The sequence below is a fragment of the Mus musculus genome, chromosome 3 (genome assembly GCF_000001635.26).
Source record: "Mus musculus strain C57BL/6J chromosome 3, GRCm38.p6 C57BL/6J".
NCBI lineage: Eukaryota > Metazoa > Chordata > Mammalia > Rodentia > Muridae > Mus > Mus musculus.
Genome location: NC_000069.6, coordinates 96,001,118 through 96,026,561, shown reverse-complemented (window position 1 = coordinate 96,026,561; position 25,444 = coordinate 96,001,118). Strand labels below are relative to the sequence as shown.

At 42.6% G+C, this 25,444-nt stretch overlaps 1 protein-coding gene across 1 annotated transcript in view; it reads left to right on the top strand.

Moving 5' to 3' along the window:
• Vps45 (vacuolar protein sorting 45) overlaps positions 1-25,444 on the top strand; it is a 59,830-nt gene that overhangs the window by 33,100 nt on the left and 1,286 nt on the right. Inside the window, exon 14 of the mRNA NM_013841.3 lies at positions 6,822-6,953. Within this exon, the coding sequence (NP_038869.1) occupies positions 6,822-6,953 (132 nt within the window). The remainder of the gene's footprint in view (positions 1-6,821; positions 6,954-25,444) is intronic.

Sequence of the window (25,444 nt, the reverse complement as noted above, 5' to 3'; positions counted from 1 at the left end):
TAGAGGACTCAGGTTTGGTTCCCATCATCTACTTAAGGTCACTCGCAACTGTCTGTAACTCCAGTTCCAAGGTGCCTGGCACAGCTGGCTTCCCCAGCACCTACATCCACATGCTGCACATGCCCTTCAGGCACACTCACAGGCTGCACATGCCCTTCAGGCACACTCACAGGCTACACATGCCCTTCAGGCACACTCACAGGCTACACATGCCCTTCAGGCACACTCACAGGCTACACATGCCCTTCAGGCACACTCACAGGCTACACATGCCCTTCAGGCACACTCACATGCTGCACATGCCCTTCAGGCACACTCACAGGCTACACATGCCCTTCAGGCACACTCACAGGCTGCACATGCCCTTCAGGCACACTCACAGGCTGCACATGCCCTTCAGGCACACTCACAGGCTACACATGCCCTTCAGGCACACTCACAGGCTGCACATGCCCTTCAGGCACACTCACAGGCTGCACATGCCCTTCAGGCACACTCACAGACAATGGCACAATTCCTTCTGGAGCATATGTGGAACCATCTAAGATGGAGTCATAGAAAACCAGGATGGTGTCAGTCCCCATTTTGTGGAAAAAATATGTAAGCATAAATATAACTCTATCTAAGTGTATATTAACTATTCATATATACAAGCATGTATATAATACATATGTGTATATAGCATGATTTATGAAACAAGGTGTGGGAAACTGCTTAATTACTGCCTCTGTATATTGAGATAGTGGTTCAATATAGTCATGCCTAGCCTTCTCATTAGTTATTGTATTATGTATTGTCATATTTAAGTAAGAATTAATTAGTCTTTAAGCTTTTCACATTATCCAACAGTACTTTGCAAAGAGTAAGACTTCAATAGCCATTAAATTATGTAAATAGGAGTAAATATGCCAAAATTCAAACATAAGAATAAATTTAGTAGATAATTTAACTTTTTATTGGTTGTCATTCACTGAATATGAATTCTGGCTCTACTCCTGCTTAGCCCCACAGTTTCTTGGCCCTGGTCCATCACATTGAGAAGATGTTAATTTGGGTCATCTTTATAACGGCTCAGGTCTGTTGCTAGAACATAGATCGGTTTTATCAAGGTGCTCGACACAACTGGCCTTCCCCAGCACCTGCATGCACAGTGCTGCAGGATTAGGAAGCATCACAGGACTGTGGCAGTCATGCAGATGTGCAAAACCAGAGCACTTGTATCCTCATCCTTAGCTGTGTAGTTTGTGTGCACTGTCTGTGAGTAAGGACATAAAGGATGGTAGTCTTCATCCTTCAGGTGGAATTATTCATCCTCCATTCTGACTAGTCTTTCCCCACAATCACTGCTTATTTCTGATATGCACACATCTCATAGACTCTTGTTGCAATCACTGCTTTTGTTCCTATAAAAGCCTTTTTTCCCTGGAGAAAAAAATCAAAAGAACTTACTATCAAAAATGTAAACTTTAGGCAGAAGTGCAGTAATCCACAAAGTAGGTTAAGGGCTACATTTGAAAGTTTTTCCTGACTAGCTCATATATAGAAATAATTTCTAGAAATACTATATTTGACTTTTTATTTTTCTAACAAAATAAGACATAAGCTAGGCTCTTCGGATGCCCTGGTGTAGCAGGAGACAGCATGGACTGGCTGCTGTTTTCTAACATTTTCTGACTGCTTAATTGGGTTGTTATGGTGAATTACAGTGCACGAAAAGATGCACATAGAATTGAACTGTGTATTTCATCATGTAAAAAAGATTTTCTATGTATTTTTACCACTGGTCTCATAGGAACATCTTTTAAAATTCATTGAATAAAAGAATAGAAAGGAAAATGTTATGAGATTTTTAAGTTTGTTTGTTTTCTATTTGAGACAAGGTCTCACTCTGTAGCTCAGGCTAGCCTCCAGATCTCAGCAACTGCCCCAGACTCACAAGTGCTTAGATTTTATGTGTGAGTCACCACACCTAGTTTTTTCAGGAGCTGAAGAGATGGCTCAGCAGTTAAGGATAATTGTTCATGCAGAGGACCCAGGTTCAATTCCCAGCACCCACATTGCACCTCATAAGTGTCTGTTAACTCAAGTCAGAGGATATGATGACTTCTTTTGGCCTCCATATGTACCAGGTATGCACATGGTGCACAGATAGCATGCAGGCAAACACACATATACATAAATCTTTTAGAAGTGGAGAAATGGCTCAGGGGTTAAGCATGTGTTGCTCTTACAGAGAACACAGATCTAATTCTCAGCCCCCGCATGGCGGCTCATAACCACCCAGAACTCAAGTCCAGAGCATCGGAAGCTTTCTTCCAACGTCACCGGCACCGGGCACAGACGCGGCACACATACTTCCTGGCAAAACATTTATACATATACCAGAAAAGAAATCTTTAAAAAGATTGAATCAATGTCAGGAGACTCAGAAAAACTTGTATTAATTATGTCATAGTCAAATATGACATAGTCATCTTTGTTAGGTATATAAGTGAATCAAATTCTAAGACCCCTATCTCTTTATCTAGGCTTTTTTTAATTGTTTTATTTGTTTTAAAGGTTTATGTGTGCATGCATGTGTCTTGAGTGTATTGCACATGTGTGTCCAGGTACACCTGTGCATACATGTAGAGGCCAGAAAGGAATGGTGGGTTCCTCTTCTATTATTGTCTGCCTATCCTTTTGAGACAGGATCTCTCTTGAACCTAGGGCTCCTCCTGTCTCAACCTGTTTCAGAACTGAGGTTACAATGCATGGATTAGGCACCCAGATTGTTATGTGTGTGCTGAGATCCAAACTCTGGTCCTTGTGATTGAGCAGCAAGCACTTTTAACTGCTGAGCCATCTGTCCAGCCCCACAGCTAGGTGCTGTGCTTACAGTTTGCATAGCCTACATCAGAGGGTGGCTACAGACACCAGCACTGTTTTTCAGCATGCTTTCTTTACCTGCCTGGCATCTTTTCTGATTTACCAGATCAGGAACTCAGAATACAAGTATTCGGGTCTGACTCCCCTCATTAGTCACTGTATTCCCTGGAAGGCGGGGAGCCCTGTCGTTAATAATCGGTGCAATTCATCAGTATTTGTTTATTCAAACTCAAACTGCTTGATGGACCTCAGAGTAGAGGCACATGAAATCTTAGGGTAAAAAAACCACTCATTTTCTGAGAATATGATGTGTCTGTCCTCTGTCCTGTGTCCTTTTGCATCAGCCCCAGTCCTGAGGGCTCTCACCTGATTACCTTAGCTAGTCCTACTCACTCCGAGAGCCCCTCCTCTAAACTCCATAGCCAGAGTAAGCTGCTCTCCTCCTAACACCTCACAATGGGGACTGCATTTCAGTGTGTCTGTCAACCCTTGGGGACACCCTCAAACCATAATGGGCAGCTACTACCTACATGTGGCTAATGTTCCTGGAGTTGAAATTTTTAATTACGTCAATTTAAATCATCACCTTTGAAGGCGCTCTAGAGGATGTGCGTAGATTACAGAGTGGCTCAGTGGCTAGACTCTGAACATGTCAGTGAACGGTTAGGGAGATGAAATAAAGCTGCCTGGGGAGCTGAGGAAATGGCCACTGATAGAGTAGGGAAAAGCCAAGAACACAATGTCCTAGAAACTGGATGGAGAGTGTATCCAGGAGAAGCAGGTAGTCAACTTGTCAAATGCTGCTAGCAGATCAAGGAAGACAGAGACTAAAGGACAGTTATTTAGAGTTAATAACGTGGTTCAACTCTGACAACAGAAGTTACTTAGTGGAGTCCAGAGCCAAACTACCTAAGATTAGCTTAAGATGGAATGACCAGATCAAAATAATAAATCACAATGAGACTGCTTTGTCACCTACACATTTAAAGGGATCAATAGCTTTTAAGTGCATGGACCTGACGTGGGGAGCAGGCACTCTGCTGGATTGCTGGTGTGATGGCATATGCAAATCAGCTAGGAGAGTCCTCTCACAAAAATGACAGGGGCTCACTGTGAGCCTTAACTAGCCTAGAACTTGCTATGTGGACTCGATCGGCCTGGAGCACTTGTCTCTACCTCCCCAGGGCCAGCATTAAAGGCATGCACCACCATGCCCAATTTAAAAACGATCTGATGTGTTTATATGTATGCATGTTTGCCTATGTATAAATATATCACATGAGTGTCTGGTGCCCACAGGGCCAGAGAGGATGCTGGATCATATGAAATTGGAGTTGCAGATGATTGTGAGCCACCATAAGGGTTCTGGGAACTGAACCATGGTCTTCCACAAAAGCAGCAACTGCTCTTAGCCCCCGGGCCATCTTTCCAGCTCCCTCTCCCACGTTTTTAAACGTATAATATGGAGGCTGGCCAGACAGCAAAGGAACCTGCTGCCAGACCTGATGGCCTGAGTGGACTTCCCAAGATCCCACATCGTGAAAGGAGAGAACCAATTCCCACAAGTTATCCTTTGACATCCACACACACTTGGTGTGTACAGGAGTGCATGTGCCCCCCCCACCAAATACACACAAATTTAAGGGTACTGTATATCCAAGAGAAGGGTGAGGACAGAGCAGTGTGTACAGGATGCTTTGTGCTTGTGTTTCAAAGTGCCACACAGGAGGACACACAAGATGAGCAACAGTGCCACCTCTACACGAGTGCTGGGGTGGGTTGGGGTGGGGACAGGGGACAGGGATGACACAGCAAAAGAGCCACAGTAAAAAAGAAACATCTTCAGCAGGTTTTGAGTGTCATGCTGTGTACTTGCCTTTATCTACTTCAGAACAATTGTCTTTAACTGTTATTGCTTAGCTGGTTCGTTGGCATTTAATTACACTTATTGATTTATATGTGTGTGAGCATATATATGGGGTCCAGAGGACATCTTGCAGGAGTGTGCTCCCTCCTACCATGTAGGTTCTAGGTATTAAACTTAGGCCATCAGGCGCTTAGTGATAGGCACTTTTACCCAACAATGGCCTAATCTTCGTGGCTCTGACTTATTTATCTTTTTATACCATCTCACTATAGAGCCCTGGCTGGCCTCAAACTCACTACATAACCAGATTAAACTCAAGCCTCCAGATTCCTATGCCTCCGAAGTGCAGGTGTGACCCACATGCACCACCACAGACAACTTCAAAGCTGTATCTTATAAATAAAAGTTTATAAAATCTTTTTGAGTATGTAACAATAGGTAACTCTTAGAGCACTGTGGTTAGATACATTGTTTGTCTGGATGGTTTTTTTTTTATGGTATTAAGAATGGAACTCCAGGCCCTGCACATGCCAGGATATTCCCCAGCCTGTGGTGGGAGTTTTAAATGAAGTTTATTTTAAAAGGTAAATTTAGGGCCTGGAGAGATAACACAGTAGTTAAAAGCACCAGCTGCTCTTCCAGAGGACCTGGGTTCAAGTGCCAGCACCCACGTGGAAGCTCACAACTATCTGTAAGTCAGGGGATCTGACACTTCCTTTCTGGCCTCATGGGCACAGACATCCATGCAGACAAAATATCCATGCACATAAAAGAAATATAAATAAATTTGTAAAAAAATTTAAGTACATCTAGTGTTTTAAAGACAAGATTTTTCTCCCAGCTCCCAGAGACCTGTCATAATTGGTCCTCTAACTAGCGAATTGCAGAATAACTACCTCTTTATCTTCTCAAGTGTGCATGTGCTCCACTGAAGAGTAGCTGCAGTTCAGAGACCATCTGAACTTACTCAAATGGCTATGATATCTGATTCTGTCTCCATAAAGTCCTATAAGAGCAAGCACTATCTTGGTTTAATTGCTTCAAGGTAATTTAGAAAGATATATGGAAATACAAAGAGGAAATGTGCACTTGTGTTTTCCCATAATCTGCATGTAAGTATATCTATTCTGATTTTAGTTTTGGGCCCCAATTTCCAAAACTGATGCTTCTGTTTGATGTCATTTTTAAAAAATGTGTTGTGACAAAATTGTTTATCTGGCCTATTTTCCCTTCTTCTGATGGCACAAAAAAAAAAAAAAAAGAAAGAAAGAAAGAAAGAAAAAAGAAAAAAGAAAAGGAAGACACACTTGAATAACTGAAAACATGACCTTGTTCCACCTGCAGAAGGAGCTGATAGGAGGTGTCTTTTCCTTTATTATGAAGCCATTTTGATAAGACAGAAACACAGGAAACAACATAGTGTCTGCCACCATGATGAGACCAGTGGCCAAGGTGATTTGTCAGAGACCAGTGTCAAATTGGTTATTATGAAAGAATGCAGACATGGGATTACACTGATAACTTATATGTGCCATTCTTTTTATGTAATCATCATATTTAGTGATGTTGGCCCCACAACATAGGGACATACAGTATACTAGTATTCTGCAAAATGCTTGGAGCCCCTGGGCGGGGGCCACAGCAAATACCACTATAAGAAAGCATTTGACACAGGGCTGTATATGAAGGGAGATGTATGATACAAGCATAAATCACTGCCTTATTGATAGCGTGTTGCTGTACAGCATTCTCAGCCTCTTGAATATAAAAGAATATTTTTGCATTTGGTTCCAGCAAACACCATTGTGCTATTCTGAAATCCCCAGCACAGAAATAAGACATCCGCTCATAAGCAGAAAGCAAAGCGCTATTCAGCATTTCCTTCTGTTTCCTGCCAATTTGAGATCATTAAAACTTTTTTTAAACCCTTTATTCTGCTTTGATTCTGCTTCCTTCACCAAAAACGGGGTGGGGGACCTGAGAAATTGAAACTGTGTGTATAATAATAACAATCTTTTATTTGTCGCTAAAAGCCCCCTTTCATGGCTTAGCCTGTGACATTCTGTCTCTGTCTTCATTATCACAGGCCTCAGGATATCATCGTGTTTATTATTGGAGGAGCCACCTATGAAGAGGCTCTGACAGTCTATAACCTGAACCGCACCACTCCTGGAGTGAGGATCGTTCTGGGAGGAACAACAATACACAACACAAAAAGGTAAAAGACCCCCTCGGTCCTCCAGTCCTCCCCTGTGACTTGGAAAGACTAATGACCAAACCACAGTAAAGTGTGTGCTCTAGCACCGGCAGAGCTCCAAGACCGTGAGCTGAGGGTCTGAGAGTCTGAGGCATGGCCATGGCGAATTGCTAGCAAGCTGTGGGTTCTGTGCTCAGAGAAAGAGAGCCTCTGATAACCAGACAGGCCCTTTGAAAACAGATGAACAAAGCCCACTGATGGCCCTGGGTGTCTCTGTTGATTAGCCATGTTCAATATGTACTTAGCCAAAGAGTCCATCTCAAGTGCTATGACCAGGAACTGTAGAACAGAAGCAAGGAAATAAGACGCTGGAGGGGGGGGTGAGAGAGAGAGAGAGAGAGAGGAGAGAGAGAGAGAACTGGCAAGTGTTCATGAGGAGCAAACACACAAGGAGAGCCTCACATAAAGCATATGTACACGAAGGGAGGCTCCGCACGCTCTCTGTAGAGCCAGCTCCACACAGGGCCCACTGTCAGGATTGTGTGTAGCCCAGTAAACAGTTTAACACCAGAAGTATGGAAAACCTGGGAGGGGGGTGCTAGGGAATTTTTATTTTTTATAAGAAAATAGAAAAAAATTGAAGTTTTTGATCAGGAAAGTGACAGGAAATGTATGTTGTTTTAGGAATGTTAATGTGGCAGTGAGGGGTAAGGAGCCGCCTAGACTAAAGAGGCAGGTCAGACACTTGAATTCAGTGTCTGCTCCGAGGGTCTGTGCTGACATATGTGGCTTTGGGTAACTGGGAGTCGTGACAGGATTTCCATGTTCTTTCATTGCATACCATTGTGATTTATAAACATAATTTTACCTTCATTATGGAAGTGGCGTGCAGCTTTTGTAAAGGGTTTCATTTTTTTAGTTCAGGAAGTATACAGAGAAGGAAGAGCCCCCAGCCCCAGCACTGAGAGATTGTTAGTGCTGAGTAGATCATCAGTGTCCGCTGACAGACCTTGGAGCAGCAGGGCTGCCTGGGCTTAACCCCAGCTTCCCTGAACCCTTCTTGTGAATTAGCCCCTTTGCCAGTGTCCAGAATGTGCTAGCACATACAAGTTTATAGTGTGTGTGACTTGCTGGGTAATGTCCTTGCCCACTTTATAATTAAGGTATTCTTCTGTTTTTCTTGTTTTTATATGTCTATATGTATAACTAAGAATATTAACCATGAATCTTCTATTTCACAATTTTTCTACTATTTGATCTTCTTTAATATTTATTTATTTAATTTTTGTGAATGAATGTTTTGTTTCTAAATATGCTTAGTATGTGTGTACCTGGTGCCCAAAGAAGTCAGAGGAAGGTTCCAAATCCCCTGGAACTGCGTAAGAGTGGTTGTGAGCTGTCCTGTGGGTTTTGGGGACCGAACCTGGGGCCTCTACAAGGACAAATGCTCTTAACCGCTGAGCTGTCTCTCCAGCCCCAGAGGTTTTGCTACATATTATTCTATGTTCTAGTATTAAAAACTGCATTGTTGTTGCTATTATTTTCAATTTTTTATTAGTTAAGCTACTAGTGATTTCTGCCTTTGATGTTATACTTAGAAAAAGTTCTTTCCCAATCAAACTTATAAATGCTAACATTTTTACTATTACTTTTAGGGCTCATATTTAAACTTGCATCTTAGCAATCTATCAGAATTTCATTTTGGTTTAAACTGTGTGATGGAGATTTATAGCTTTTATAGATGTTATATAGATAGGTTTTTTTTTTCCTCCTGACACCAAGTGCCTGGTACCACTTCAACCCCATGCTTTGGCTTCTCTGGACGCTGTCTGTCTGGATGCTAAACAGTTCACTTGGTTCTGCTGTGTCTACCTAGAGTTAGCGGTAGACCCCCCCTAGAGGGCCCCACTTCAGATGCCAGCCTTCTGATTTACCAGCTGCAAGTTGGGATTGCCATGACTCATTCTCTAGGTTTGGAAACATGTTAGAACCATGTGCAGAACCCAGGAAGCCACTTTATCTACATTTACTAATGTGTTAAGAGGGACATGACTCAGGAAACGTCAAGAAGGAAGTGCAGAGAGAGCAGGGTTTAGTGGACAGAGTGAGGAGGCTTCACACACCAGCCAAAGAGATGTTTGAACTTTCTCATTTAATGACGTTCTCGGGGTTCCATTATGTGGATATGACTGAATAAATCATTAGCCATTAGTGACTTAGACTCTAGACACTTTTCTCAAAGGTTAGGGCACAGGCTAAAAGTTCCAAACTCTGACCATGGTTTGGTCTTTTCTGAATCCTGAAGCCCACAAGAGTAGCTTCATTAAAACAAAGGGCACTCAGGAAATGCCAGGGTTTTAGGAGCTCTGTGCCAAGAATGGAGACAAAGACATCTTTCTGTAGTACCACATACATGCCATTACATATAGAAGAGTCATCTCAGTGAAATGTCACACTGATTCACCTCTGTAAACAGTGTCCTCAAAAATGCCCCTTGTATGCCTGCTTGTCACCCCTAGGCCATCACTGCTTATGGGATTTCTGTTGCCATAAATTGATTTTATCTAATTTTAAAAGATATTTGTTAGCCAGATATGGTGGTCCATTCTTTTAATCACAGCACTTGGGAAGCAGAGGCAGGCAAATGTCTGAGTTCATAGCCAACCAAGTTCAAACCAAAAGGGCTACAGGGTAAGACTTTGTATCAAAAACAAAAGATTTTAAAAGAAGATAAATGAATAAATAAATAGATATAGAGACTAAACTTTATAGGTCTGGAGCTACAAGCATTCTATCCCTAACCACCCATAGAACTACACCCCACCCCCACAGAACTATACCCCATGCCATAGAACTACACCACACCCCCATAGAACTACACCACACCCCATAGAACCACCCCCCACCCCCACAGAACTACACCATACCCCATAGAACTACACCACACCCCATAGAACTACACCACACCCCATAGAACTACACCACAATCCATAGAACCACACCCCACCCCTACAGAACTAAAATACACCCCTTAGAACTATACCACACCCCATATTACTACACCCCCCCACTGAACTACACTACACCCCCACAGAACTATACCCCATCCCCACAGTACTATACTACACCCCCATAGAACTACACCCCACTCCTTAGAACCACACCCCACCCCATAGAACTACACCCCATCCCCACAGAACTACACCACACCCCACAGAGCCACACCTGCTCCATAGAGACTAAACTCAGTTTGACTCAACTTTCCCTCCCAAATAGATCACCTCCGCTTGTCCGTCTTCTCTGTCCAGTTTCTTTCTTTCATTCTGGTCTTCTCTTTGGTACAATTTTACTTTTACCAAAGAACACCCTTCTTCCCGCTGTTAGTCACTTTGACATGTGTAAAACTCCTGCTAAGTTCAGAATTCTGTGCTGAGGACTGGAGAGATGGCTTAGCAGTTAAGAGTACTTGCTATTCTTCTTCCAGAGGACCCAATCTTAAATTAAATAAATAAATAAATAAATAAATAAATAAATAAATAAATAAATAAATAAATAAATAAATAAAATGAATTTTTTTAGAAACAGAGAAGGAGGGAGGGGAAATCCTTATAAAAATAATTTGGCTGATAATTTCTGTTCGGCACTTAAGAGCCAGTGAGATTATTTTCACTTGTTACTTTTGACAAGTGTTCTTTGAGGCTGGGTGTGGTGGTGCACGCCTTTAATTCCAGCACTCCTGAGGTGGAGGCAGGTGGCAGGTGGCAGGAGGCAGGTGGAGGCAGGTGGCAGGAGGCAGGTGGATTTCTGTGAGTTTGAGGCCAGCCTGGTCTACACAGCCAGTTTCAGGCCAGTTTGGTCATCATAGAGAGAGACTCTGCCTCTAATCCAGAAAAGGTCTTTTCTCACTATAATTGTTTGTTATTTGAAGGCAACCTTCTAGTGTTTTTTATCTAATACAGACTATCTAATAGTCTGGCTCAGATTCTCTCCATCTAATTTCTGATTCCTTTCCAGTTTCCTTCTATTGATTGATTGATTGATTGAATGACTGGCTGACTGACTGACTGACTGACTGACTGACTGAAACAGAGTCTCACCATGTATCCCTGGCTGGCCTCAAACTCAGAGGTCTCCCTGTTTCTGCCTCCTGAGTGCTGGAATTACAGAGATGAGCCATGGCCACCCTGCTTCCTCTTGCCTTTTAAACATAGATACATGTTTAAGCACGTTTGTAACTCTCTCTTGCCTTTCTATATGTCTTGTTATAAGAGAACCTTTATATAATCTGCCTGAAACCCAAACATAGAAATGTCAGTGAGTAAATCATTAGGACTTGGGGGGGAGCATGTAAAATGGTTATGACATTATATTCTCAGATTTTTACATATTTCAAAAGGTAGCCTTACATCCTAAAATGATCAACTAGAAGTTTTATACCTAATTCAGTGGCTACTGAGTATTTTTGTCATAGAAGTGACTAATTCACATTTTGTTCAGGTTTTTCCCCTTGCTGCTGACAAAAAAAAAAAAAAGGTGGTAACTTTTAATAGTTACTGAGCATATACTGTGTGCTAAGGACAGTACTAAATATTATACCTATATTCATTTAATCCTGGTGTATACCATCATCAGAGCATTAATTAACAAGAGAAAGAGAAACAGGCAGAGAGATTGAGACTGGAAGGCAGAGGCCAGTATGCAATTCTTTCATTAGTATTATCTCACATCTCTGATCCTGTACTGTTCTCTAACACTCACAGTCCAGAGTCAGAGGTTTGGTTAGTGCTTGCTGGTAGCCGTATCGTTATCTTCTTGATCTAAATGAGTTCTCTCAAGTACATTTAGAGAGTCTTTTGCTTTGACTAGCCTCTAATATCAGCGTTCGAAACAATTAATTGGCCTTCAAACACTTTAAATATTTACACCTTCTGAGATTTATTTTCTAAGTCTTTGTAGCTTTATGGCCTAAGAAAGTAGAATTTTCCCTTTAACTTGAAATATCAGAAGTGTAAAATTAAACATCTATATCTCATTTTAAAAATAAGTAGAATTACAAAGATATGTATATGTATACTTCCTTGTAAAATAGTCTCAACACATGTAAATAAAAATGCATATTTTCATGTTTGACTAATTAATAGTACTCTGACTAAATTTTCACTTCACTGTTTTAAAAACAGGAAAAAACCTAATTTTTAAAAATAAATTATTTGCCAGGTGTGGTGGCGCATGCCTTTAATCCCAGCACTTGGGAGGCAGAGATAGGCGAATTTCTGAGTTCAAGGCCAGCCAGGGCTACACAGAGAAACCCTGTCTCAAAATAAATAAATAAATAAATAAATAAATAAATAAATAAATAAATAAGTAAATAAATTGTCAAAGTCACTAAGCAAATGATGTTTTGTGTGAAATTAAGTAGTAAAAGCCCCCAAATGATGTCAGGTACAGGTTTCGTCCTGTGGAGCAGGCCTTAAAGCCAATCAGGAATGGTTGCTACTCTGTAACATTTATACCACTCTTACACCAGCGGTCATTTCAGGTCGTTTTTGGCTGCTGGGAGAAGAGTCGGGTTTTTAAGAGGGTAGCCCAGGATAAGTTAGCTGCATTCAGAGGATAGCCATGCATCCCAGAATATTTGGGTAACTCGACTTGGCCTTGCTGTGAAAGTGATGGGGGAGGACTGGAAGTTGAATGGGAAGGGAAGGAGAGAGATCTGGGACAAGATGGGGGAGGGAAGGTGAATATTACTAAAACACTTTGTATGATATTCTCAAAGGACTGATAAAAGAAAAACATAGACAGCCCTTAAAAAGTCTCCAGGTATCCTGACGGCAGCTGACTGTGGTATCCTGTCTGATGGATAGCATGCTAAATCCTTACACTGAGTGTGAGACTTGACAGCAGACGGTGATAGCGTCTTGACAGGACTGTTTCCTAGCTCCTGACCAATGCAGCTTTTAGGAAGAGGGACTTGCTATTCATTACAAAGCCTTAAATAATTGGAAATGACACAAAAACTTCAACTTTCAGTGGAAAGGGCCAATTTTCATGCTGAGTACACTACTTGTGCTATCACTAAGTTGTTAGGTAAGCCACTGCTTCTTTTCTTACTGTTTTGTTTTGAGTCAGGGTTTTACTGTTTTGCTCAGGTTGGCCCATAAATCCTGAGCTCAGGCAATCCTCCTGCCTCAGCCTCCTGAATAGCGAAGTGTATACCCCAGTGACTTCCCACCTCTTAAACCCTTGAGATCCTAGAGCTGGGATGCAGGCCAGCAGAGGAGCGAGTGCACAGCATCCCAGGCCCTGGGGACACTCAGTGGGAGAATGTTAATATTCTGTGAAAAAAAAAAAGAGAAAATGTTGAAGATACAGTAGGCCACTTGTGAGCTTGCAATTTAGACTTTAATATGTGGAGAATATGTTGAGTAATTTGTCTCTGTAAATTGTTAGGTTCAATGTAGGGATTGTTGTTTTCCAGTGTGTGATGCCCTAAGGGCTAATGACACAGGCTCTCCTGCTCGAAAGAGCTCTGCAGTCAGTATTATTTTGGGAAACTATGGAGATTAGAAAGCAGTCTACTTTTAGATGTGCCATAATGAATGCCCTCCTGTTGTGCTTAGAATTGTGTAAGAGATGGTATGGACTGCGTCACGGGGATTTGAGATAATGAGAGGCCTATAGACAGGAAAGTCACATCCTGTGTCCTGACTGTGCCAAGACAGAGCCGCTGCCTTTACAGACCGGGAGATGCTTCTTGTGGAACTGCTGTGGATTTGGGCCACTTGCTTTCCATGATCTTTGCAATCTTAAATAAAATTCTGAGCCTACCACAGATTTATTCTGCAGCCGAATCTTAGAAACAGCACTTACTACAACATGCATAAATCACCCGCTTATGATGTGGAGGAAGTTACTTACTGTGCAGAATAAATGTGTCAAAATTGATCTGCTTTCCAAAACACTACAGGCTCCTTTACCCTCCCATGGTAAATTTAGTAACTGTCCTCTGTAAATTGAAATTAAATCTTACTTGTAAACAACACTGGCAAATGAAGAATAGAAATGTCGGGCACACCTGCAGCCCCGGCCCCTCAGGTGGCAGAGGCAGAGAACTTCACATTTGAGCCCCATCTCAGGAAAACAGAGTGGAAAACAAGTCTTTCCTTCCTTCCTAGGACACTTCTGGGATTAACGTTAAGTTGGGTGATGGGAGTCTTTTTTTGTTTTTGTTTTGCAGTTTTTTGGGGCATGGGCGGTGCCGAGAACTGAACTCACTCGCACCTGTACATTCAAGAGAACTGTCAGCCCTGTGCTGGATCTCTGCCCTTTGGTGGAGTTTGGTGGTAGTTTGGTTTGAGTTTTGCCATAGCACCTTAAGTTAAGTTTCTTCATTTTAAGCCAGAGGTACTTGGAAGTGTATACCCCAACCCCATCTTCATTCTGAAGCAGGGCCCGGGAGTCACTGTGTAGCCTGAGAATGGTCTCCAAACCCTGCCTCCCCAGTACAGAGATGACAGATGTGTGTCATTGTGCCTGGCTTTCTCCAACTAGAACTTAAAGAGAAGTATATAGTAGTTCAATTTAAAAGTCATGTGCCATTCAAAGGTGGGATTCAAGCTGCCTTTGTCTCCTTTTTCACTTTTCCTTAGTTTTTCAGACAGGAGCCATTGGCTGTTGCTACCATGGCAACTTAAACACAAATAACCAATAATGAACCATATCAAAATAATAGTTAATTAGCACAGCAAAATTAACAGGGACCCACTATATATTTTAACAAAAAACATTTTGTTTGATTGTGTATTTATTTTGTCTTTTTGAGGCAGGGTCTCATTGTGTTCCCTAAGCTAACCTCAAATTTACAGCAATGCTCCTGCCTCACTCAGCCTCTCAGCTGCTGGGGTCACAGATGTGCACCACCACACCCAATCAAGTGTCTCTTTCTTAAGCAATTTCCTTAAGACAACATGCTGTTTGTTTGTTGAGACAGGGTTTCTCTGTGTAGCCCTGGCTGTCCTAGAACTCACTCTGTAGACCAGATTGGCCTCAAACTCAGAAATCTGCCTGCTTCTGCCTCCTGAGTGCTGGGATTAAAAGATGTGTACCATTATCCAGTGTTATTTTTTATAGCAAATCTCTGGTTATAATGTAGCAGGGTTTTGATGAGCAGGTCTCCTTCCATGGTCGTCACATCACAGGTTTTGTTAGGGGCTTCTCTGGTTAGGTGTAGTTGTGATTGACTTTACTTAGATTTAAACAGCAGTTAAAACAGAAGGGGGATATCTGCTGCTGGGTACTATGGTGGTTTAAATAAGAATGCCCCCCCACACACACACACATAGGCTCATATATGTCAAAACTTGGTCCCCAGCTGGTGAAACTGTTTGGGAAGGGTTAGAAAGTGTAGCCCTGTTGAGGAAGGAGAGTTTTTGAAAGCAGGCTTTGAGGTTTCTGAAGACTCACCATTTCCAGCTGGTTCTCTGTTCCTCCAGTTTGGAGTTTGAGATATGAACTCTGTTGTTCCTGCCTTTGTGCCTCCATACCTTCTCCCCACCATCATGGACTCTGACCCTCTGAAGCTATAAGCCTAATAAACACTTTGCTTTATAAGTTGCCTTGGTCATGGTGTTTTATCACAGCAATAGAAAAGTGTCTAATACAGAGACCAGTATTTTCACAGGAGATAATTATCTCTGAAGGCAAATTTCTAATAAAATTGCTTTCTAGATACAGTAAGACTTATTTCATAATTGTTAGATCCAGCAGTGGCCTGAGCCTGTGCAGCTGTCTGGCCCAGCGGTATGTCTGTAGGATCTGTGCAGGCATACAGAATGGAGGTTGTTGCCTCCTGTTTCCATAGGTTTTTGTTGTTGGTGGTGGTGGTGGTGGTGTTTTGTTTTTTTGTTTTTTGGGGTTTGTTTATTTGTTTGTTTGTTTGTTTTGAAACAGGATCTCTCTGTGTAGCTCTGGCTGTCCTGGAGCTTGCCCTGTGTAGACCAGGCTGGCCTTGAACTCACAGAGATCCACCTGCCTCTGCCTCCCAAGCACTAGGATTAAAGACGTGAGCCATCCCACTGCCTGCTGCCTCCTATCCTAGCAGTACTCTTCTTACAGGATTAACTCTTCATTTCTCTAATTATATTAGCCTACTATGTCTTCAGGTAGGGGGTGGAAATGTCAAATTTCAGTTTCTATGAAATCTGTATGACATGACTCATTGCCACCACAACTACATAGAGCAGTCAACAGCCATTTCACCCAAGAGTTTTAAGATAACTCTCAATCACATGAGCGTGATATAAGTCAGCAGATCATTTGCTCAGATATTTAGTGATTTTCACTACAAGTTAGAAAACAGGGTAGGTATATTAGTTGGGATGTGTGTTTGTGTGTGTGTGTGTGTGTGTCTCTGTCTGTCTGTCTGTCTGTATGCCAGTTATGAGGGGTACCAATGGCAGCCAGAAGAGAGCAGTCTATCCTCTGGAGATGGATGCCAGCAGTTGTGAGCCACCCACTGTGGATGCTGGGAACTGAACTCAGCTCCTCGGAGAGAGCAGCAAGTACTTTTAACCAATAAGCATCTCTCCAGCCTTGGGTTTTTTTTTTTTTTAATGGTGCTATTAAGATATGGTTCACATATCACACAATTGACTCAAAGTGTATTGACACTAGAGCATATTGATCTTTAGCATATTTACAAATATGTTAGAACTTAATCATAGTCTAGAACATTCTCATCATCACTAAAAGAATCTCCTTCTCTAGCCCTAGGCTGTTTTCTGTCACATAGGTGTCTCTTCCCTGGGCAGTTTATGAGTGGAACTACATGTTTTCTTTTGAGTAGCTTTTTTCCCTAACATAATCTTCCAAGATCACCCAGGTTGTAATAGCAGACTTCATCATTCTTTATGACTGAATATTTCACTGTATGCATGTACCACATTTTCTTGATATCTGAATAGTTTCCCTCTTTTGGCTCCTATGAACAGTGTTACTCAGAAGATATCTGTATGGGCTTTTGTGTATTGTGGGTTTAAGAAGAGTCATAACATCAGACTTATGATATGAGCGTCATCTGAGTTACCAAAGCTAATGTGGGGTTGGGGGAGGTGCTGGAGGTACTGCTTAGTAAAGAATGCTATGCTCTATGCATCAAAAGATGGCCTAGTCGGCCATCACTGCAAAGAGAGGCCCATTGGACTTGCCAACTTTAGATGCCCCAGTACAGGGGAACGCAAGGGCCAAAAAGGGGGAGTGGGTGGGTAGGGGATTGGGGGGTGGGTATGGGGGACCTTTGGGATAGCATTGAAAATGTAAACGAGGAAAATGCCTAATTAAAAAAAAAAAGAATGCTATGCTCTGTGTAAGACCCAAGTTCAGGTCCCAACACCCACACTAGGCAGCTCCCTGTAACTCCCTCTTCTGGTCTCCATGGACACTTGCATGGATTAGTGCACATAATCTCGTTCAGGCACACACATCCTCATAAAGAAGTAAATCAATATTTAGAAGACCTTTTAGACGCTAACGTGAACTAAAAGCATTATCCCCCAGGTGAACATTTCCTTATTATGAAAGTGCAGAATCCTAGTGCAGTGAACTGTAGTCAGGATTTATTCCCCGCAGTAAATTGAGTCTTCATCTTTTTGTATTTCGGGAGAGATTGATTCTTCCTTGCAAATGAAGGGGAATCTTGGTTTGGACATTAAGCCTTAATACCACCTCACAAGCAGTCAATACTAGAGAGTTCCAGTCATTGCTGGTAGCTACTGAGTTAGCTGTGTGAGTCAAGAGGCCAAGACCCCAATCAGTATGGACATAACTGTTCTAATGGAATAGAATCCCAGTTTTCCCGAGATTCAGGATAGAAGTGAAGGGGACGGAGAGGGGTGTGTTAGCCAGCCGGCCTGCAAAGCACTGCAGGAAGCTCAGTCAGCCTCCAGAACCATCCGTTCATTTCCTCTCAAGACTCTTGCCAAGGATGCGTCCTGCCAGGTTCCCCTTGAAGTCGGACATAATTATGACACAGTGGGTGCTCTGTGTTAAGTCTGAATTGGATTCAGTTAAACCCTCAGTGGCTCTAAGTCTACAAATCAATTAAAGATCTCATATTCCAGTTATCTTCCTCTAACTAGCAAAGGCATGTAGTCTCAGCAGCAGATAGGCAGGCATTCCCCTTCCACCAAGTCTTTCATGCACGCTCAGTATAGATCCATATGAAAGTGAAAACCATGGACAGTGAGGTAACACCGAGATTCTGTGCTCTTTCTTCCTTTAAGGTGTTCCTTTGCCCAAAAGTTAAAATGAAACAAACAAACAAAAACATGTATTGGGGGACATGCCGTAGGGTGTGGGGGACTGGGGGACATTCCATGGGGTGTGGGGGACTGGGGGACATGACGTGGGGTGTAGAGGCCAACTCACAGGAGTTGCTTTTCTTGTGAGTTCCCTAAAGTGAACCCTCATCATCCCTATACCCACTGAGCCATCTCAGCAGCCCACATAAAGGCTTTTGGGTTTTGTTTTTGTTTTGTGTTTGACACAATTAGGATAGGAATAGTACTGTGGAGAGTGTCCCACGCCAGGTTTACTTTGGGAAAGTAGAGAGTCTGCAGCAGTGCACAGTGGCTCCGTAGTCCAGGCTGGCCATGGACTCACAGCTTTCCTCCTGCCTCAGCCTCCCAGATTGTAAGTATGAGCTACCACTTCCAGGTCATACTTGGTTTTGTTATTTTTGTTATATTGAAAACATTTTCCTATGATATCAGATATTCTTCACAATAATTTTAATTTAATGAAAATATAAAGGGTATGTCTTTAATCATTGTAATCAGGCATTTAGACTGTTTACATTTTAAAATACATAATGCTAAACTAAATATCATCTATATTAATAAATTCATGCCCCTAGGCTTGACTATTTTTAACTGTATGGTTAGGCAATTTCAAGTATGGCTGGAGTGGAAATGTTAATTTGCTTGACATTTCTGGAAAGCAGCTTAGCATCATGTACTCAAAAGTGTGGGATCAGCTTGGTAGCTCATGCTGCGTTTTGTCTCTTGGTTTATGAAGCCCCTGTGCAGATCATGGAGTGTCCGTCCTGTGTGGACTGATAAAGTAGCTATCCAACTGCACTCAGTCAGACTCATCAAATGATACCCTTAAAATCTGTTATCATCTATGAATTATATCTCCATTTTAAAGTTAAAGAGTATGGCTAGGGAGATATATCCTAGGATGGAGTACCCGCCTGGGATCTACAAGGTCAACCTCCAGCACCACACACAACAAAATTAAAATATGGAAAGGCAAGGCTCTGCAGCACCGGACTGATAGGTTTTCTTGATATACTCATCAGGATTTGTTTTCTCACGTGTAGTCCCGTGTGGCTGAATGTCATATCCCAGACCCACTTGATGTCATCTGGCTCTGGGGGGCACACTGAGAAAGACACTCTATAGCAGGTCCTAAGGAGGACATTATAGGCCTGGAAAGACTGCCCAGTTGTTAAAAATGAATACTACTCTTACAGAAGACCCAAGTTCAGTGCCCAGCACCCACATCAGATGGCTTACAATGACCTGTAACTCCAGCTCAGGGAGCCCAGTGTCCCTCCTGACCACCACGGGCGCCGGCTCTCACAGGCACATAGATACACACAGATGCATGCGTCACTTTACAAATAATAAAAGTAAATACTTTTGTAAAAAAGAGTCTAGCGCTAAGGACTAAATTGTAATGTACATCTACTACGCACTACACATTGCTTTAGCACCTTACACCTCTGCTCTCTAAACAGCGGTCCCCAGCCACAGGGAGCTAGGGAGCTCTCGACTGGCTAGTCGGCTCTGAGGTGCATTCCAAGCATAAAAGACATTGTGGATTTCAAAGAAAACACACACAAAAACGTAAAATATCTCACTAATAATTTAAGGTAATTATATGCTAAAATGATAATCTTTGGGTATATGAATGAACTATTATAATTAAATTTCTCTTTATTTTAGTTTTTTAATGACTACCAAACATTTTAAATTGCCTATGCAGCACACATTTGAAACTTGTAAATATTTTCAATTTTGGTTTTGTTCGTTTTTGAGACAGGATCTCTCTACATAGCCCAGGCTGTCCTGGAACTCACTCTGTAGACCAAGCTGTCCTCATATTTAGAAACCTGTCTCCCTCCATCTCCCGAGCGCTAGAATTAAAGGCATGCCACCATGCCTGACCCCATTCAATTTTGCTTAATTTCTATAATAAGCCAATGAGATCTAATTGCTCAGGTGAAAAAGCTGGGGCAGTAAAAGACCATAAACCCAGTAGTAGAGCTAGAGCTGAGCCCAGTGTCTGTCTGTCTGTCTGTCTGTCTGTCTGTCTGTCTCTCCCTTCCTCTCCCCGTTTCTGTGTGTGTGTCCCACAACTATTTTGAGAAGATTTACTTGCTGTGCTTTTCAGATGCTTTGCTTTCAAACGGTTCGTGTAAGGTTGGCAAGCCACGCAGCCTTCTGCCCAGGGAGAAAATAACATAAAAGGAGGAACCAGAGTCATTTCATTTGGGGGCTTTTGGCATCCCAAATAAAATTTAAGTCAAAATAATTAAACTGATTAATTAGTGGAGACGCTGGGAAGACTTGAAGGCAGGAGGGCTGCTGCGTGTTGCCAGCAAGAGCATCATAGCTCTTACCTTAACAAGTAACACTAGACACTTGGCCCTTCTCCTCTAACCACAAGTGGGTTCAATCCCTGAATTATTTACAGAAAAATTAGGATACTATGACGTAATTTGCATGTCAAAGAGAAAGGAACCCATACACCAGTCTCCTGCAACTTGGGTCGGTTCAGGATCCCTTTGAAAGCATCAGGATCACGTTGGCTTTGTAGAGATTTTCTTTGTGCAAAAGTTTGTTTTCTTCCTGCCACTGGCCAGCTTTTCCTTAGTACTGACTGTGTGAAGTTCTGTTAGCGTGCGCTGTGCCTGTGAGGGCTTGTGCCTAACGCAAAAGTAGACGCTTATGAGGATGAAGTCGACTTTAACCAGGACTCAGCCCAAGGATGTCTCCTGACTCTGTGTACACTAGAACATCTTTAAACTAAAGACAACTTTTCATCATAAGAACAATATAGAATTCTTATAGGAAACAAATGAAACAGTTAAGGCCTCGGGAGACAGCCGAGCAGTAAGAGCACTGCTGCGCTTGCAAGAACCCAGGTTCGGCTCCTAGACCCACCTGGCATCTCACAACCATCTAGAATTCCAGTTCCCGAGGACCCCTCTTCTGGCCTCTGCAAGCACTGCACACACATAAATAAATAAACAAATAAATATTAAAATTTTTAATAATAAACACAACTAGACCAAAATAAGGTACTAAATAAAATATCAAACTCCCCTGTTAGGGCTGCTGCCCCTGGCCTAGTGCAGAGCCTCCAGTGAGTGTGCACTCCTTTCCCTGGCCTTTGGTTTTCCAGTCTGGCCCTTTCCTTGCAGCCTGGACTGGCCTCAAACTTTCAGTTCTCCTGCCTTTACCTCTTGAATGCTGAGATTAAAGGTGTGTGGTTCCACATAAGCAATTTTAGATAAAAGACAGTGTGCTTTCAGCAAAAACATGTCTATGTCATTTTCATCCATGGAATTGTATTCTGTTGTTTGATTAACCAATCATCAGTTTTTTCTTCACTAACAATATTTAGTGTGCACCTATTCTGGAGCTGTCTTTGACAACAAACACCATATATAGATGATTATTGAAATCCTTTTTTTGAGACAGGGTTTCACTGTATAGCGCTGTAGATCAGGCTAGCCTTGAATTCTCAGACATCCACCTACCTCTGCCTCCTGAGTGCTGGGATTAAAGACTGTCACTGTGGCCAGGCTTTTATTTTGGATGCAGGATCTCACATAGCCCAAGTTGACATCCAAGTTGCTATATACTTAAGGGTGGCTTTAAGTGATCCTCCTGTTTCCACTTCCTGAGCACACAGATTGCATGTGTGCCATATGCAGTGCTGGGGATTGAACCCAGGGCTCCATGCGTGCTAACAAAGTACCTGGCTGATAGTCTCAGCCCCTGGCTGATAGTCTATGTAACTGTTCACCCTTAGAAGCAGTGTCGTAACTATCTCTATGCATCATTATGCACTACTCACGCAGGATAGCAACTGAGCAGGAACCACACACCAGGAAGCTCTCTTCACTGCAGATAGCATCTCGTTTAACTTTCCTAATCCAGGAAGTAAGGTCATTGTGATCCCAACGTCCAGGTGAAAACCAGGAGCCATTGGATGATTTGCTTGGATCACGTCTGGGAAGTACAGAGCTAGTGTTCAAGTTCAAACCCATGAGCTAGCAGCAAAGTGAAGAAATGACCGCATAGAAGGGTATAAGCATTGTCCATATGCTAAATTTCCAGCCAGAGAGGGTGGTGTTGTTGTTTTAAGTCAGGGTCTTATATAGCCTTGGCTGGCCCTAAACTCAGTGTGTAGACAAGGCTGGCCTCGAACTCATCTTCCTGCCTCCACCTCCTGAGTGCTAGGATTTTCATTCTATTCTTATAGTTATGGTTGCTCTGACAAACTGCTGTGGTGTTGGGTGTCCGCCTGGGTGAGGAAGCATATCTGTGGGTCTGTCTGCCCGTCATTGATTCTCTCTTGGACTTGCATGATGGATACAGACGCATTTCTTTCCCCTGGAGTCATCTCCCTCGCAGACACGAGGGCCTTTCTCCTTCCTTCCGCTGCACTCCAGCAAATCACACCCAGCGCTGGCTTCTCCCAGAGTCCCCATGTTTGCATCCGACCTGTTCCTTCTGAGAGAAGAAACTGGGCCAAGAGCTCCTGTTTGTTTTCCTTTGCTTTGTTTTTCTTTTTCTCCTAAGTTGGGTATCAGTAAAAGACAGGAATTAAGGAGTTACTTTGTTTGTAACAGACAGTTGTAGCATTCATAGGAATGTATGAGGAACCTTGGGAGGATTGGTGGTTATTAAGACAATGTTCTCTAGTTAACTCAGTGTCTCACAGTGTGTCCTACAGGAAGTGTGTTTGAGGAGACACAGATAGATGCGTTTTTATTAAAGAGTGTGCAGACAACAAAGTGGTAAAGGACTGCATGCTGTCTGGGAAAGTCACACGTCACCATAGCATGCTAAAGATGCCGAGGAACTGTACAGAGAAACCGCTCAGATTTGGGGTTTTTCACTAGATATTTAGAAAAGGAAATAGAAAGCACGCTGCAGTGACCACTCGAACTGTTGGCCTAACTCAAGGATGAAGTGCTGCCCAGCACCCACGTGCTTCTCTCTGGTTACAACGCTCGTCTTTCCCTTGCTTTAACACAGAACAGTGCATCTCTATCCGTTGGCCATGGACTTCTAAACAACATGTTCAGTTTTGCTCAGTTTGAGTCACGACAAAAGTGATGTTATACTTTCCTTGTGAGCCTTGCCTCTGTGATTTATCTGCATCATTGACCCTGCTCACTCGGCTCTCAGTGCTATGTCACATTTCCTGGCCACCCAGTAATTTCAACAGGTTTGCTGTTGTTGCTGTTGTTGTTGTTGTTGTTGTTGTTGTTGTTGTTTTACCTATTTTGCTATTGTTTCTTTCAAGGAGAAAGAAATATGAGGCAAGAGTATTTATTGGCACATGATTCTATTGTTTGTGAGCATAAGTGATGCTTACAGTGACTGTGAGCTAGCGCTTGATGCAGGAGAGAAAAGGGGGAGGATGCGCCTTTCTTCAATGATCCCAGGCTCCACCCAGGGAATTAAAGAAGCCTGTATCTCTCAAATTAGAATATGATTATAATTCCTAGGAACATGCAAGAATACAAAATAAATGTAACATGTCTTTTGGAGTATTTATTTTCATATAATTTGGGAGATATGCAAAGAATTAAGTTAATAAAATAATATGAACTTGGAGGCAGGAAAGTACAAAGGCTTCCAGGAAAATAGAGAATTCCCAAGTGCTGGAATCCAGTGTGTACCACACTTGGCTTAAGGCTATTTCTTCTTACATGGTACAAAAAGACATAAAAACTACATATTCTGTTTTTATATTGCACATATTTAGTGTATATATGGAAGGGGTGTGCATACCATGGACACTAATGGACATTAGATGACAACTTGTGGGCACTGGTTCTCCCTTGCCACCACGGGCATCCAATGCTCGGACTCAGGGCATCAGGCTTGGCATCACACACCTTCTCCCACAAAGCCACCTCACCAGCCGTCAGTGCATGCGTCTTAGCAGTCAGGCCCCACAAACCAGCTTCCCTCCGTCCATCCTGCCTCACGTGTAAACGTCTGCCTGTGGACTATAGGACGATGAATTAGATATGGACATACATATGCGCATTGTTGAAGTATAGTCTGGGAACAGTTATTCAAAGCAATTACCTTAATAATTAACACAACACTAATGCTGTGAGTGTTGGTTTCTGGTTTGTCACCAGAGACTAAAAACTAAAGATGATACAAGCATTTTAAAAAGAATTCTTTTTACTTTATGAGAGTTTGCCTCCATGCGTGCATGTGTGCATATGTATCCCTGGTGCCTGCAGAGGCCATCAGATGCCCTGGAACTGGAATTACAAATGTTTGTGAGCCACGTGGGGGTGCTGGGAACTGAGCAGGTCTTCTGGAAGTGCTCTTAACCGCTGAGCCACCTCTCTGGCCCAGCACCTACTTTTTTGTGTAGACTCAAGAATTTTCAGGGTTTGCTTTTCTGAGTTAAGAGTGAGGCCCTCTCAGTCTATCCATTTTTAGAGCTGGGCAGCACCCTGGCCAACCCACTCCAAGCAGCCAGCATGTTGACTCCAATCCTAGTGTCTGTGCTACACCCTGCCCAGATGTGCTGTGCATCTGGCTCTCTCTTAAGGTAGGACTCATAGCTGTGGTCCTGCGCACATGTAGTTCAGTGCAGTCCAGTCATGCACAGTAAATGTTTGTTAAAATAAATTTAACTGAACTGGATTGGATCCTAGCTCCACAAGAGATATTTTAGTTTGTTTTTAGGTGAGATTGATTTTTTAGAAATCTAGACAAGCCATTCTTTTTGTCTCATTGTTTTTAAACACAGTCTAAATTTAGGATGCAGCTACCAATATGTTCGTTGCCCATAATTTTTAAGTACTCTGAGCTGTGAGTCATCAAAGTCCCTAAATAGATATTTGAAAAGTCACAATAGCTCTGGGAAACAAAATTAGGTTTGGCAAATACCGTGTTTTCTCTTTGCAGTCAGGAATGTGTGGTCTTACTGATCTACATGGGAGGAACATTCTGTATAATTTTAGCGAGTTCTTTTCCCTTCGTACTAGAGTTGAAAATGAGCAGAGATCACCTGACGAGCTCCAATGGGGCAGCCAGCCGCTTCCTCCTTGCTGGAAACCACTGCTGGGGACTGTTTCCTTCCCAGATGGCAGTGTTGCATCCTCCTGACCCTGACTCAGCCCCTCCAGCATTGCCAGTCTGATGGGTGAAAGAAAGGGGGCCACACGGAAAGGAGGCAGC